The sequence below is a fragment of the Rhinatrema bivittatum genome, unplaced genomic scaffold, assembly GCF_901001135.1.
Source record: "Rhinatrema bivittatum unplaced genomic scaffold, aRhiBiv1.1, whole genome shotgun sequence".
NCBI lineage: Eukaryota > Metazoa > Chordata > Amphibia > Gymnophiona > Rhinatrematidae > Rhinatrema > Rhinatrema bivittatum.
The window spans coordinates 34,288-48,790 of record NW_021820664.1 but is presented as its reverse complement, the minus strand read 5'-3'; the positions used below and the strand labels follow the sequence as shown (position 1 = coordinate 48,790).

The following is a 14,503-nucleotide window of genomic DNA, read 5'->3' as shown; positions in this document are numbered from 1 at the left end:
CCTCCCTGCCGGGCGAGGACCCGGACTGCAGCACGGGCACCGGCAGGGACGCCCTCCCTGCCGGCTAAGGACCCCGGGAAGGCAGAGGCACATCGGGGAGAGACCAGAAGGACAGCGGGGTTCCCGGCCGCGAGGGAGAGCTCGCGGTGGGTCGGCCCCGCTGTACGGATGAGATGGCAGCCGGGGAGGAGCCCGGACACCGCGGAGAGACCACGGCAGCAGCATCGGCGGCTCGGCTAGCCGCGTGAAGGTGAGGGACTGCCCGCGCTCCTCGCGGGCAGGATCGCAACACCTGTTGCCAAGGCAAGGAACTAGTGGTGGGGCCCTGCCTTAAATAGCAGGGTCCAATGATGTCATCATCTGGGGCCGGGGGCTAGTTTCCCGCCGCGGCCCCTTTACAGATACGAGAGGCGCACACACCTAAGCCAAAGCCCACAGAAGGCCAGACAACGGCGTCTCCCTGTGGCCCATGTGAGGAGACCCGCCGGGAGCTAAGGAGGTCCGCGGAGTAGTCAGGAACAGCCGAGGAGGCAGTAGGTGCTTGGGGGCGTAGGCAGCTGCCCACAGCCACGAGCGAGGATGGTCTGGTCCGGGAGCAGAGCTGCAAGGGTGAGTAGGCCCGGTCGTGGCCCAGACGGGACATGCAACATATATGACCCCCAGTATCTGTGGAACTGTACAGTATATTCTTGTCATTTGATTAGGAAGCTCGCATTTCTGTGCCCATTGTGGAAATTTAAGAACATAAGAAATTGCCATGCTGGGTCAGACCAAGGGTCCATCAAGCCCAGCATCCTGTTTCCAACAGAGGCAAAACCAGGCCACAAGAACCTGGCAATTACCCAAACACCTAGAAGATCCCATGCTACTGATGCAATTAATAGCAGTGGCTATTCCCTAAGTAAACTTGATTAATAGCAGTTAATGGACTTCTCTTCCAAGAACTTATCCAAATCTTTTTTGAACCCAGCTACACTAACTGCACTAACCACATACTCTGGCAACAAATTCCAGAGATTTATTGTGCGTTGAGTAAAAAAGTATTTTCTCCGATTAGTCTTAAATGTGCTACTTGCTAACTTCATGGAATGCCCCCTAGTCCTTCTATTATTCGAAAGTGTAAATAACCGAGTCACATCTACTCGTTCAAGACCTCTCATAATCTTAAAGACCTCTATTATATCCCCCCTCAGCCGTCTCTTCTCCAAGCTGAAAAGCCCTAACCTCTTCAGCCTTTCCTCATAGGGGAGCTGTTCCATCCCCTTTATCATTTTGGTTGCCCTTCTCTGTACCTTCTCCATTGCAACTATATCTTTTTTGAAATACGGCGACCAGAATTGTACACAGTATTCAAGGTGTGGTCTCACCATGCAGTGATATAGAGGCATTATGACATTTTCCGTTTTATTAACCATTCCCTTCCTAATAATTCCTAACATTCTATTTGCTTTTTTGACTGCTGCAGCACACTGAGCCGACGATTTCAATGTATTATCTACTATGACGCCTAGATCTCTTTCTTGGGTGGTAGCTCCTAATATGGAACCTAACATCGTGTAACTACAGCAAGGGTTATTTTTCCCTATTTGCAACACCTTGCACTTGTCCACATTAAATTTCATCTGCCATTTGGATGCCCAATCTTCCAGTCTTGCAAGGTCCTCCTGTAATGTATCACAGTCTGCTTGTGATTTAACTACTCTGAATAATTTTGTATCATCCGCAAATATGATAACGTCACTCGTCGTATTCCTTTCCAGATCATTGATATATATATTGAAGAGCACCGGTCCAAGTACAGATCCCTGAGGCACTCCACTGTTTACCCTTTTCCACTGAGAAAATTGACCATTTAGTCCCACTCTCTGTTTCCTGTCTTTTAACCAGTTTGTAATCCACGAAAGGACATCGCCTCCTATCCCATGACTTTCTAGTTTTCGTAGAAGCCTCTCATGAGGGACTTTGTCAAACGCCTTCTGAAAATCCAAATACACTACATCTACCGGTTCACCTTTATCCACATGTTTATTAACCCCTTCAAAAAAATGAAGCAGGTTTGTTAGGCAAGACTTCCCCTGGGTAAATCCATGTTGACTGTGTCCCATTAAATCATGTCTTTCTATATGCTCTACGATTTTGATCTTGAGGATAGTTTCCACTATTTTTCCCGGCACTGAAGTTAGGCTCATTGGTCTATAGTTACCCGGATCACCCCTGGAGCTTTTTTTAAATATTGGGGTTACATTGGCCACCCTCCAGTCTTCAGGTACAATGGATGATTTTAATGATAAGTTACAAATTTTAACTAATAGGTCAGAAATTTCATTTTTTAGTTCCTTTAGTACCCTAGGATGCATACCATCCGGTCCAGGTGACTTGCTACTCTTTAGTTTGTCAATCTGGCCTACTACATCTTCCAGGCTGACAGTGATTTCGTTCAGTTCGTCTGACTCATCACCCCTGAAAACCAACTCCGGAACTGGTATCTCCCCAACATCCTCACTAGTAAACACGGAAGCAAAGAATTCATTTAGTCTTTCTGCAATGGCCTTATCTTCCCTAAGAGCCCCTTTAACCCCTCAGTCATCTAATGGTCCAACCGACTCCCTCACAGGTTTCTTGTTTTGGATATATTTTAAAAAGTTTTTATTATGAGTTTTTGCCTCTATGGCCAACTTCATTTCAAATTCTCTCTTCGCTTGTTTTATCAATGTTTTACACTTAACTTGACAATGCTTATGTTTTATCCTATTTTCTTCAGATGGATCCTTCTTCCAATTTTTGAAGGATGATTTTTTGGCTAAAATAGCCTCTTTCACCTCACCTTTTAACCATGACGGTAATCGTTTTGCCTTCCATCCACCTTTCTTAATGTGTGGAATACATATGGACTGTGCCTCTAGGATTGTATTTTTAAACAATGTCCAAGCCTGTTGAACACTTTTAACCTTTGCAGCTGCACCTTTCAGTTTTTTTCTGACTATTTTCCTCATTTTATCAAAGTTTCCCTTTTGAAAGTTTAGTGTTAGAGCTGCAGATTTACTTATTGTCCCCCTTCCAGTTAGTTTAAATTTGATCATGTTATGATCACTGTTGCCAAGTGGCCCCACCACTGTTACCTCTCTCACCAAATTTTGTGTTCCACTAAGAATTAAATCTAAAATAGCTCCCTCTCTTGTTGGTTCCTGAACCAATTGCTCCATGAAACAATCATTTATTACATCCAGGAACTTTATATCTCTAGCAAGTCCTGATGTTACATTTACCCAGTCAATATTGGGGGAATTGAAATCTCCCATTATTATTGCACTGCCAAATTGGTTTGCTTCCCTGATTTCTCTTAGCATTTCATCATCTGTCTGACCATTTTGTCCTGGTGGACAGTAGAATACTCCTATCACTAAACTCTTACCCAACACACATGGGATTTCTACCCATATAGATAGATTCTACTGAGCATTTAGTCTCTTGTATGATCTTTAGCCTGTTGGACTCTATACCCTCCCGGACATAAAGTGCCACACCCCTGCCAAGTTGATCCTCCCTATCATTGCGATATAATTTGTACCCTGATATAGCACTGTCCCATTGGTTATCCTCCTTCCACCAAGTTTCTGTGATGCCAATTATGTCAATCTCATAATTTGCTGCTATACACTCTAACTCTCCCATCTTACTTCTTAGACTTCTGGCATTGGCATATAGACATTTCAAAGTGTGTTTTTTGTTCGTTTTAACAACCTGCTTTTCAGTTGTTTGGGATAATTTGGAAATCATTAGTTTTGGTGATTTTTTACATATAGGCATATGAACTATGTTTGCTTTTGATGGAACCTCTCTGTTGGGATACCCTAACTCTCCTGTTTCATTAGTATCCTTCAAGGATACATTGCTCCGAACCATGCACTGCTGAGTGACTGTCGGCTTTCCCCCTTGTTCTAGTTTAAAAGCTGCTCTATCTCCTTTTTGAAAGTTAGTGCCAGCAGCTTGGTTCCATTCTGGTTAAGGTGGAGCCCATCCTTTCGGAAAAGTCTCCCCTTTCCCCAAAAGTTTCCCCAGTTCCTTACAAAGCTGAATCCCTCTTCCCTGCACCATCGTCTCATCTACGCATTGAAACTCTGGAGCTCTGCCTGCCTCTGGGGTCCTGCACGTGGAACAGGAAGCATTTCAGAGAATGCCACCCTGGAGGTTCTGGATTTTAGCTTCCTACCTAATATCCTAAATTTGGCTTCCAGAACTTCTCTCCCACACTTTCCTATGTCGTTGGTGCCCACATGTACCACGACAGCCGGCTCCTCCCCAGCACTGTCTATAATCCTTTCTAGGTGGCGCGTGAGGTCTGCCACCTTCGCACCAGGCAGGCAAGTTACCAGGCGGTCCTCATGTCCACCAGCCACCCTGCTATCTACATTTCTAATAATTGAATCGCCAACTATGATGGCAGGCCTAACCCTTCCCTTCCCTTTCTTAAGACTTCACACCCAACGTCTGTGCTGATTGACCTGGACTGAATGAGAGGCTCTCAGGGAAGGGAGGGAGAGTACAGTAGACTTAGTAAGTATCACTTTATTCCAGTGTATTACAATGTGTGTTTCAGATCTATTATCAGATTTCCTTAAAGACAGAAGTAGTCTTTATTCATGCATTACAGTTACCCTCTGATTCTAAACAAAAGTAAATATCAATCCTTCAGGGCAGTTTCAGAAACTACTGAGTGCTTGACTTAGCCAGCTTAATTGTGTCCAGCAAGTTTAGGTGAATTTTCAGTCCTAACCTAGCTGGTTAAATTGTAGTGAAAAATTTGCCTATTATTAACTTGGCCGGAAAAACTCTTGCCATCTACGTCAGGCACTCAACAGTGTCTAAAAAGACATCATGACCCCTCCCACTATCAGCGCCCCTTCTGCTCCTCCAAACCCTGATCCTAAAGTAACTCCACCCCCCCAAACCTGGTTCAGCCCTCCCAAGCAAGAAAGACCTTCCAATGCACCTTCTCCCCTCATGTTTTTTTTATTTATGTATTTATATATATATATATATATATATATATATATATATATATATATATATATTCTACCTTTCAGGCACTGCAGGTGTTTCCCTATCCCCAGGGGGCTCACAATGGTTAATTCCTCTTCTTAAATAAACAATCCAGGAAGTCTTTTAGCAAATTAAAAATTAACTTTATTCACAGGAGGAGTAAAGGAGCAGCTCAGAAAGAAACAAGGCACACAAAAAAGGGGGTATCTGAGAGTCAGAGATCTGCTCGGTTACACTGCCAAAAATTTGCAAAAACAGATGTCAGTCAATTTGTTCTTTGTTTCTGCCATATCTTTACATTGTTTTTTCTGCTGACATATACATTTCCTGAGCACTCACCTACCACAATGCTTGGTCTATGCATGTAATGTCTGGCATGTATACGGAGAACACTGTGTCCTATTGAAACCTCACGTGCAATGCACTCAGAGGTTTCACCATATACTCTTGTCACTGACTGTACATATCCCAGGTGAGAAGCCCCTGTCTTAGGTTTGGTCACTCAGATAGTGGATCAGTGCTTTAGTCCCTATCTCCAACCTGTTACCTGTCATTGAGCACTTCTCTCTTCCTGGGGGCCAGGTAGCTTGGGATAATCAGCATTTCTGTACGGAGCAGAGAGGAATACTGCTCAGAAGCCTGGGCGAATAACAGAGGGGTATTGTTAATTTAAGAATTTGAAATAAAATTGGTAAAGAGATGGTGAAACAAAGCATAAATACATGGCAGGCAAGAAGTTAACAATAATAGTATCCAAAAGAAAACAATCAAAAATCCTAATATTCCTTGCAACCCTCCTCCCAGGTTCTTAAACCAATTAGCAAATGCATATCACCAAGTCCAAGATGAAATAACAATTCCTCCCTGAAAATCTTCAATATGCAGTTTAGCCAAAGATTGTATCTTCTCCATTGCATTTTTAACTATTTCTGATCAATTGACAACTGTTAAGTAATGCACATAATCCTCCCTCCTTAGCAAAAATATAATCAAGTCCTTGTCTGTTAAATTTGGAAACTATAGCAAGTTCATTAATTTGCAGTTGAAGCGCCTCCATTGCTTTATTCATTTCAAACGTCATAACATGAAGTAAGGATTTAAGGCGCTGAATTGCCATCCCAAGCTCGGCAGTGACGGCTGATGGTTGGAAAATAGGAATCCAAGAAGTCCAAGATAAAGCATCAAGTCATACTCTTGTTAGTGGATAGGTGGAGTTTATATATTCCAGGGAAGCTGCGATTGCTCATCTTCTGGATCCATGGAGGGAACATTTCTACGGCAATGGTGTCCATGAGGAGAAGTATGATTAGATGCTGTATGTAATGGTATAATCTTGGAGAAATAGTTTAATGCTACAGGAACACAAAATTTAGAAGTATTAGGTAGGTATGTGTACAGAAAACGGTCATATAACCAATAATGACCTATGTACAGATCTGTGAAATTTGATAACACAGAAACATTTCCTATCTAGGGACTATAAGTAAAAGGGGACATATAAAGCTTCGAGGAACTTGAACCTGCTACAATGCAACCAGAAAAGTTAGTCACTGGAAAAACTGAACAAATGCCCCAAATAGCATTAAAAGAAGAAAAATAAGTATCGACAGACAGGAGAGCAAAGCGTTCTCATGTTATGTTCTGCATTAGCGATGCAACATCTAGTTAAATCCCTGAATTTGGCACAATGTCAGTGAGAACCAACTGCTGGCAAGTTTCCCATATGAGAAGGAAAGGGTGTACAAACAATGCAAGAAAAAAACATTACTTGGAAGTGTTAGCTAATTCATGAACAATCTGGACCCATATATTATCCGTACGTAACTCAACATACTCCCTCAAGGGAAACTCCTCACAGAGCGGAAGGCTTAAATAAATCAGAAATTCAATGATTAACCACATGTTACTGCTGGACCCAAGTCACACAAATGAGTGAAAACCTCATCTCCCTCAAGTAGAACAGCAGTGGAGGAGGCTGGCAACCTGAACCTTGAAAGATCCCAAGTACCAGGGCTTGTGGGTGAAATTCTTACGATATACCAACTGTCCTTTATGGTAGTGGTAAGTTGGCAACAAGTCGTCTTTTGAGGAAGCTGTTAGTGAGGCAGTAATCTGGTTCATGGCCACCTGTAAAGCAGAGGCATATGTTTTCATGTTATCCTGTGGAGAGGTCATGTCAAGATCATGAATCTTCATTTTTCTTCCAGTACACAGTTCAAATGGGGTAAGTTGAAGTGCATGTAAGGGATGGTTCCTCAGAATCATTAAAGCTGAGGGCAAAACCTGTAACCAATTTAAATTAGATAAAATCATAAGTTGTCTGAGCTTGGTCTTTAATAGTCCATTACAGCGTTCAACAATATTGTTACTGCTTGGGCAATAAATGCTAACACAGTAGTGTGTAAGCCAAAGAGCTTTAATAATCCCTGTAACTAAAGCGTTACAAAAATGAGAATCATTATCAGTCACTATTTTGTCAGGAATAGCAAAGCATGGAATCAATTGAGTAACAAGAGCTGACACCATGGCTACAGCTTTTTCTTTAACACAAGGAAAAGCTTCTATCTACTGTGAAAAACTACAGACACAAACAAGCAAGTATCGTTTACCTTGACATCTATCACAATGCCACTCGAGGAAAGGTCCTGATGGCTTTGTATACTTCTGGAGATATACTAATTCCTCTGCGGGGAACAGTTGTAGCACAAAATTACAATTAGCCACAACTTCCTGACAGTGGGCACGGAGAAGTGGCACCCACTATGTAATGGTCACCTTATTGTGTGGTGCCCCAACACTTTCATGGTCTAAATAGTGCAGTGAATTTAAAATAAGATGAAGAGACGTCAAACTACAGCACCACTGTCCTCCTGGGTGTATCTAGCATTTTCCCATCTTTTTACAACCTGCTTGCTCCCATTGCTGTATTTCACTAGTGGTGGCATTTTCTTGACACATTTGAGGAGTTATGTCAATAACTTTGATGTTTCTTGCTCATGTCTGTACTACATAAACACCCTTCTGTGATGTAGATAATTGGGCAGTGCTTTCAGCACTCTCCTGAGCTAACATGACAGCTATAGTGCTGCCCATGGACTGCCACAATATACTTTCCTGATGTGCCTTTATCCAACAAATAGCTGTCATAAGTCCCCTCTCTTGCCTTTCTTGTAATGCCTCTAGGAGGTACTGCCACAAATTGTGATGTGGTAACTGCTCCCCATCTGCGGATATAAAGCCCCTCTTGTTCCACTTCCTAAGGTGGTGATGTATAGATGAAAAAACATAGTGTATATTATCAAATTATGTTGCAAATCTCTACTGCAAACATGGCACACGGCAGCTGATTCAGTATACTGTGCAGCCATTCCTGCTGGACAGATAAAAGTTATTTCCTCTAGCACATCTTCCTCGTCTGAAAATAGCATGGCTGCAAAGGCAGCAGTGCCATTTTTACAGGATCTGACGCTAAAGAATCCTGTATCTCTGAATTCTATTTGTAATTTTGAATTGTGAAATGTAAAACTGTCCAGGAAATATTTCTGTATGATTAACTATAACTACAACCGCTTAGAAAATTGGAGTGTGATACATCAGGTATGATTAGAATATGACATAATTTTAATGAACAAATACTTTAGCAATTAATATATATATGATTTTTTTTTTACATCTGTTTAATTAAATAACTTATCTTTAGTCTATTTTTCTTCCTTACACATTACCATGCCATAACTTACTCCATCAGTTACACTTACTCGCACCTTAAAATAACTTTCAATAGTAACCCCCTGTTCAAATAAATAAAAGTCATCCCAAAAAGGAAGAACTCATTCAATTCTTCTTTGAAGAGAAAAAACAGTCGTCATAACAATGTCTTTCAAAATATATTAAACAATTCATTTTAAAGCCCTTAAAGCTTGTGTTGCGGTCCTGGTCGCCACCCTAGCAACCGGGTCCTTGCCCGCTTACCTCTGCTCCGGGCCGCACCAAGAACCGCCGGGTTCCAGGCCTTCTAGACCGCATGGCAACGGAGTCTCCACGAGGGAGACGCCGCCGAGGCCTGATGATGACTCCGCCCCCACTGTGCTGCGTGCGCGAAGGAAGAGCCTCTTAAAGGTCCAGCACCCGGAAGTGCTGGACAGCCCCCTGGATGACGTCAGACGCCGGCAGAGTATTTAAGCCGGTGTCTGACTGCTAAGCACTGCCTTGCAACGAGGTCTCTCCTTGGAGCGTCTAGTTGCCTTCCATGTTCCTGCGTTGGTTCCTACCATCCTTTCCTGCTGATCCTGCCTTCCGCTCCTGCTGTTCCAGTTCCAGCTCCTGCTGATCCTCTCCCTCGGTGGATTTTCTGGTTCTTGACCCCGGCTTGCTCCTGACATTCCATGCCTGCCACCTGCCTTGACCCCTGGATCTTCTTCTTGATTCGTCTCGCTGTTGTCTCCTAAGTCCCAGTGGTCCAGATCCCTATGGGCTCCTCCTGGGGGAATCTAGGGCTTCCAGAGTGAAATCTATGCTTCCATCACTTGTCTCGCTGTTTTTTCCTAAGTCCCAGCGGTCCGGATCCTTACAGGCTCCTCCTGGGGGGGATCTCGGATCTCCAGGGTGAAGGCTTCTCCTGTGCTTCAGTCTTGGTTCTGCCTCCTGGCCTATCTTCTTCAGCGGAGCTCCTGATTCCGCCAGGCCGGCCCAAGGATTCACCTCCCAGTCCGCAACAGATGGCAAGGCCATGGACACAGCGGACATGTCCGGCCTGCAGGTTATTCCCGGAATGGCTCAATGGCTGCAGCAGCAGCAACACTGCCTCGATGTCCTGGCATCTACCGCTCCACTGGAGCCACCACCGGTGCCACCTCCAGCTCCTACCATGAATGTAGTGGCACCCACTCAGCTTCCAGCTCCGACACGTTACGCAGGCGAGGCCAAGGCTTGCCGAGGTTTTTTGAACCAATGCTACATCCGGTTCTCATTGCTTCCAGGCCAATTCTCGTCCGACTCGGTGAAGGTAGCCTACATCCTATTGCTGCTCGCCAGGAAGGCGTTGGATTGGGCCTCCCCAATATGGGAGCGTCAGGACCCCTTATTGCACAATCTCCAGCAGTTTGTTCTTAATTTCCGACAAGTCTTCGACGAACCCGTACGTCTGTCCACGGCAACGTCAGAGCTGTTACAGCTGAGACAGGGATCCCGGTCCCTGGCAGACTTTGCCATTGAATTTCACACACTCGCTATGGAAGTGAGCTGGCGCGATGATTGCTTGCGGGGAGTCTTTCTGGAGAGCCTGTCGGGGCGCATCAAGGACGAATTAGCCGCCAGAGACATTCCAGATAACCTCAATGACGTGATTGATTTGGCCGGTCGGATAGACAGATGGCTCCAGCAACGGGCTAATGAGGGGCGTCTGTTGTGCTGTCCCATATCTCTAGCCCCAGCGTTCTCTAGACCCATGGCGCCATCCTCCGCCCAGAGGGCGGCACATGCAGACTCTCCTGCCAAAGAGCCTATGCAGATAGGTCGTACACTGCTGACTGCTGAGGAGAGGTGAAGACGCCACACGCTGGGGTTATGTCTTTACTGTGGCGGTAAGGGCCATTTCCTAGCGCAGTGCAAGGAGCGGCTGGAAAATGCCAGAGCCTAGGTGGTACGGGGGAGCTACTCCTAGGCTGCGCTAGTTCTGCTCCTCAGTGTACGGTTCCTGTGACATTGGAATACCATGGAGGGTATTTCCACACCTTGGCCTTTATAGACTCAGGAGCGGAGGGGAATTTCATCTTAGCGGATTTGGTGCAACAACTACGTCTGCCTACAGTACCGCAGTGTCCTCCACTACAAATCACGTCTATTCGAGGCACTATCCTTCCTGGGAGTATCTCAGAGGCTACGAAGCTGCTGACGCTCCGGACCGGAATGTTGCATACTGAAGAAATATCCTTTTTGGTTTTGGAAAGAGCAGTGCACCCAGTAGTTCTGGGGCTGCCTTGGTTGCAACAACATTCTCCCATAATTCATTGGGACACTCTACAACTTACACAGTGGAGCTCTTTCTGCTTTTCTCACTGCCTCAAGATACCAGGATCGCCCAAGGAATCCCTGTTAAGCACTTCCATACTACCTCCCACACCTTACAGAGATTTTGCGGAGGTTTTCTCAAAGAAAAAGGCAGAGATTCTACCACGTCACTGACCCCTTTGACTGCACTATAGACTTGCTACCTGGAACCACACCCCCACATGGTAGGGTGTATCCACTGTCCCTACCGGAGACTCATGCTATATCAGAGTATATCTCTGAGAATCTCGCCAAAGGATTAATCCGTCCCTCTCGGTCCCCTGCCGGAGTGGGGTTTTTCTTCGTGGGGAAGAAAGATGGGATGCTCAGACCATGTATCGACTACAGAGGCTTGAATGCCATTACCAAACGTGATCGCTACCTGCTTCCGTTGATCCCTGAGCTCCTTGATAGACTACAGGGAGCCAAGTTCTTTAACAAGCTCAACTTGCGGGGGGCTTATAATTTGGTTCGCATCCGTCCTGGAGACAAATGGAAGACTGCCTTGAACACTAGAGACAGGCATTATGAATACCTGGTAATGCCTTTCGGGTTGTGTAATGCTCCGGCAGTCTTCCAAAATCTCATGAACGAAGTATTAAGGGAGATGCTGTTGCAGTTAGGTGCTGCAGTCAGGATAGTGGACCCTTGGGCCGGACTACCCAGGGAGGCAGGGTAGGCCAGGAGGCGGAGCCACAGGCTAGCGATGTTCACCCGGGAACCAGGAACCCCCCAGGAGGAGCCCGTAGGGTCCTGGAATCTTGGGACTTAGGAGAAAGGTTCAGAGTCTATAAACAGAGAAAGCCTGGGCAGAGGGTGTAGCAATGAAAGTCCAAAGGGAACACAAAGTCCGTAGGCCAGCAATGTGGGTAAAGGACCAGATGAAGGTAGGACTGCGGGCAGCAACAACACCTGTGGCAAGCTGGACTGTGAGACAGGAGTTGAAGACAGGCTGCAAACTGGAGCAGGCTGTAGGCTAGTCCGGAGTCTGGAGCTGAGTGTGAACCGGAGCGGCTGTACACTGGAACGGAGTTTGTAGCTGGCAGTGAACCGGAGCAGGCTGAAGACTGGAACGGGACCTGCAGCTGGCTGTGGAGCGGAGCAGGCTGAAGACTGGAACGGGTCCTGCAGCTGGCTGTGAACCGGAGCAGGCTGAAGACTGGAACGGGACCTGCAGCTGGCTGTGAACCGGAGCAGGCTGAAGACTGGAACGGGGCCTGCAGCTGGCTGTGAACCGGAGCAGGCTGAAGCGGAGCCAGGGATGGACCGGGATCTGAGGCAGGTGGCAAGCTGAAGCAGAGTCAGGACGGTCCGAGGTCAGAGGCAGGCGGCGAGCTGAAGCAAGGTCAAGGCAATCCAAAGGTCAGGTCAGGAGCGAGGAACAGACGAAAGCGCAACTCAGAACTACTAGGCAGTAGTGAACCTCATTGCAAGGCAAGGAGAAGGCGTCCGGACACCGGTTAAATCAGTCTTAGGGCGTGGCGTCGTTAGCACAGGCGGGGCCAGACTTCCGGGAGCTGTACGCACATAGTGTGCGTCCTCACGCGCGCGAGGCAGCGGGGAGACGGGCAAGCAATGGCGGACGCCATGAGGAACCAGCGAAGCTGCAGGGGTCCCGGGCATGCGGAACGCGGCGTTTCCAGTAGTGGAGGTGAGCCCTGTTCAGAGTAAGAGAAGGGGAAGCGGTGGAGACCACAACAGTACCCCCCCCTTTACGGCCCCTCTTGAGAGGACCTGGTTTTCCTGGATGGTCCTGATGAAACTGCTGCAAAAGGCTCTTGTCAAGGATTTTGCGGCTGGGTTCCCAGGTGTTGTCTTCGTCACCACAGCCTTCCCATGCTAGTAGGTACTCCCACCTACAGTTGTGGAAACGGACATCCAGGACCTCTCGTACTTGATACGTGGGATCTTCGTCAACTGCAGTGTCTGTAGGAGCCGGAGGCGTGCGATGAAACCAAGAGAGGACTACCGTTTTAAGCAGAGATGCATGAAAGACGTTGTGGATTCGGAGGGACGACAGTAATCTTAGGCGATATGACACCAGACCTACTCGCTCCGCAATTTGGAATGGCCCACAGAACTTGGGTGCGAACCTCCGGGATGGGAGCCGGAGGTGGATGTTTTTTGTGCTGAGCCAGACTCTATCCCTGGGCTGGTAGGTGGGGGCTGGTCTCCAGTGGCGATCGGCCACTTGCTTGGCTGACGCGGCTGAGCGGCGAAGGTGTTTCTGCGTCGAGTGCCACAACGTCTGTAATTGCCGGGCCGTAATCTGTACAGCTGGTGAGGCGCTGGGAGCTTCTAGCGGTAGTGGGAGGTCTCAGTGGTTTCCCGTATACCAGGTGGAACGGGGATTTGCCGGTAGCAGCGTGAACTTGGTTGTTGTATGCGAATTCGGCCCAGGTCAAGAGTTCGGACCAATTATCTTGTCTCTCATTGATGAAAGCCCGAATGTACGCCTTTAATGTCCGATTCATTCTCTCGGTTTGTCCATTGCTCTGGGGGTGGAAGGCTGTGGAGAAGCTGAGCTTTACCTTAAAGCATTTACAGAGGGCTCTCCAATAGCGGGCAACGAATTGAGAGCTCCTGTCTGAAACTATGTCTAGAGGAAGTCCATGAAGTTTGAAGACATGCTGGGCGAAGAGGCGAGCCAGTTCGGGGGCTGAAGGCAGTTTCGGTAGAGGCACCAGGTGCACCATCTTAGAAAAACGGTCAACGGTAACCCAGATGACCGTATGCCCACCGGACGGGGGCAAGTCCACTACGAAGTCGTAGCTATGTGGGTCCAAGGTTCAGTGGGAATTGGTAAGGGCTGTAGAAGACCACAGGGGGATCCGGAATTGGGCTTCTGGCGTGTGCAGGTAAGACACAAATTCACATAGGAGGCGACATCCCGCCGGATGTTTGGGCCACCAGTAGAACCGGTTGACGAGCTCCAAGGTCCTCTCGCGTCCAGCGTGTCCTCCGATGAGGGAGTCATGAGCCCAGCGCAAGGCAGTTAGCCGATCCCGGCGAGGGAGCACGGTCCTATCCTGGGAGAGGATAGTTAGGGCAGAGAGGCGGACTTTGGACGGGTCCAAGATGAATTGAGGAGGTTCTTGATCCTCCTCGACACGTAATGCGGGAGAGGGCATCCGCCCGGAGATTCTTAGACGCTGGTCGGTATTGAAGAATAAAATCAAAATGGCTGAAGAACAAGGCCCAACGGGCTTGACGGGGATTCAGTCGTTGAGCTTGTGACAAGAACTCGAGGTTCTTGTGGTCCGTGTATACGGTAGTGGTATGCTGCGATCCCTCGAGCCACTGCCTCCACTCTTCAAAGGCGAGCTTTATCGCCAGGAGTTCCTTGTCCCCGATAGAGTAATTATTTTCAGCTGGAGAGAACTTCCTGGAGAAGTAGGAGCAGGGAAGGAGTTGG

The 14,503-nt window shown here is 47.1% G+C and overlaps 1 protein-coding gene across 1 annotated transcript in view; it reads left to right on the top strand.

Moving 5' to 3' along the window:
* Positions 1-6,969: 6,969 nt before the first annotated feature.
* LOC115081934 (pregnancy-specific beta-1-glycoprotein 5-like) overlaps positions 6,970-14,503 on the top strand; it is a gene marked incomplete at its 3' end in the record, with an annotated part of 32,370 nt that continues 24,836 nt past the window's right edge. The window contains exon 1 of the mRNA XM_029586181.1: positions 6,970-7,101. Coding sequence (XP_029442041.1) covers positions 7,093-7,101 — 9 coding nt within the window. The remainder of the gene's footprint in view (positions 7,102-14,503) is intronic.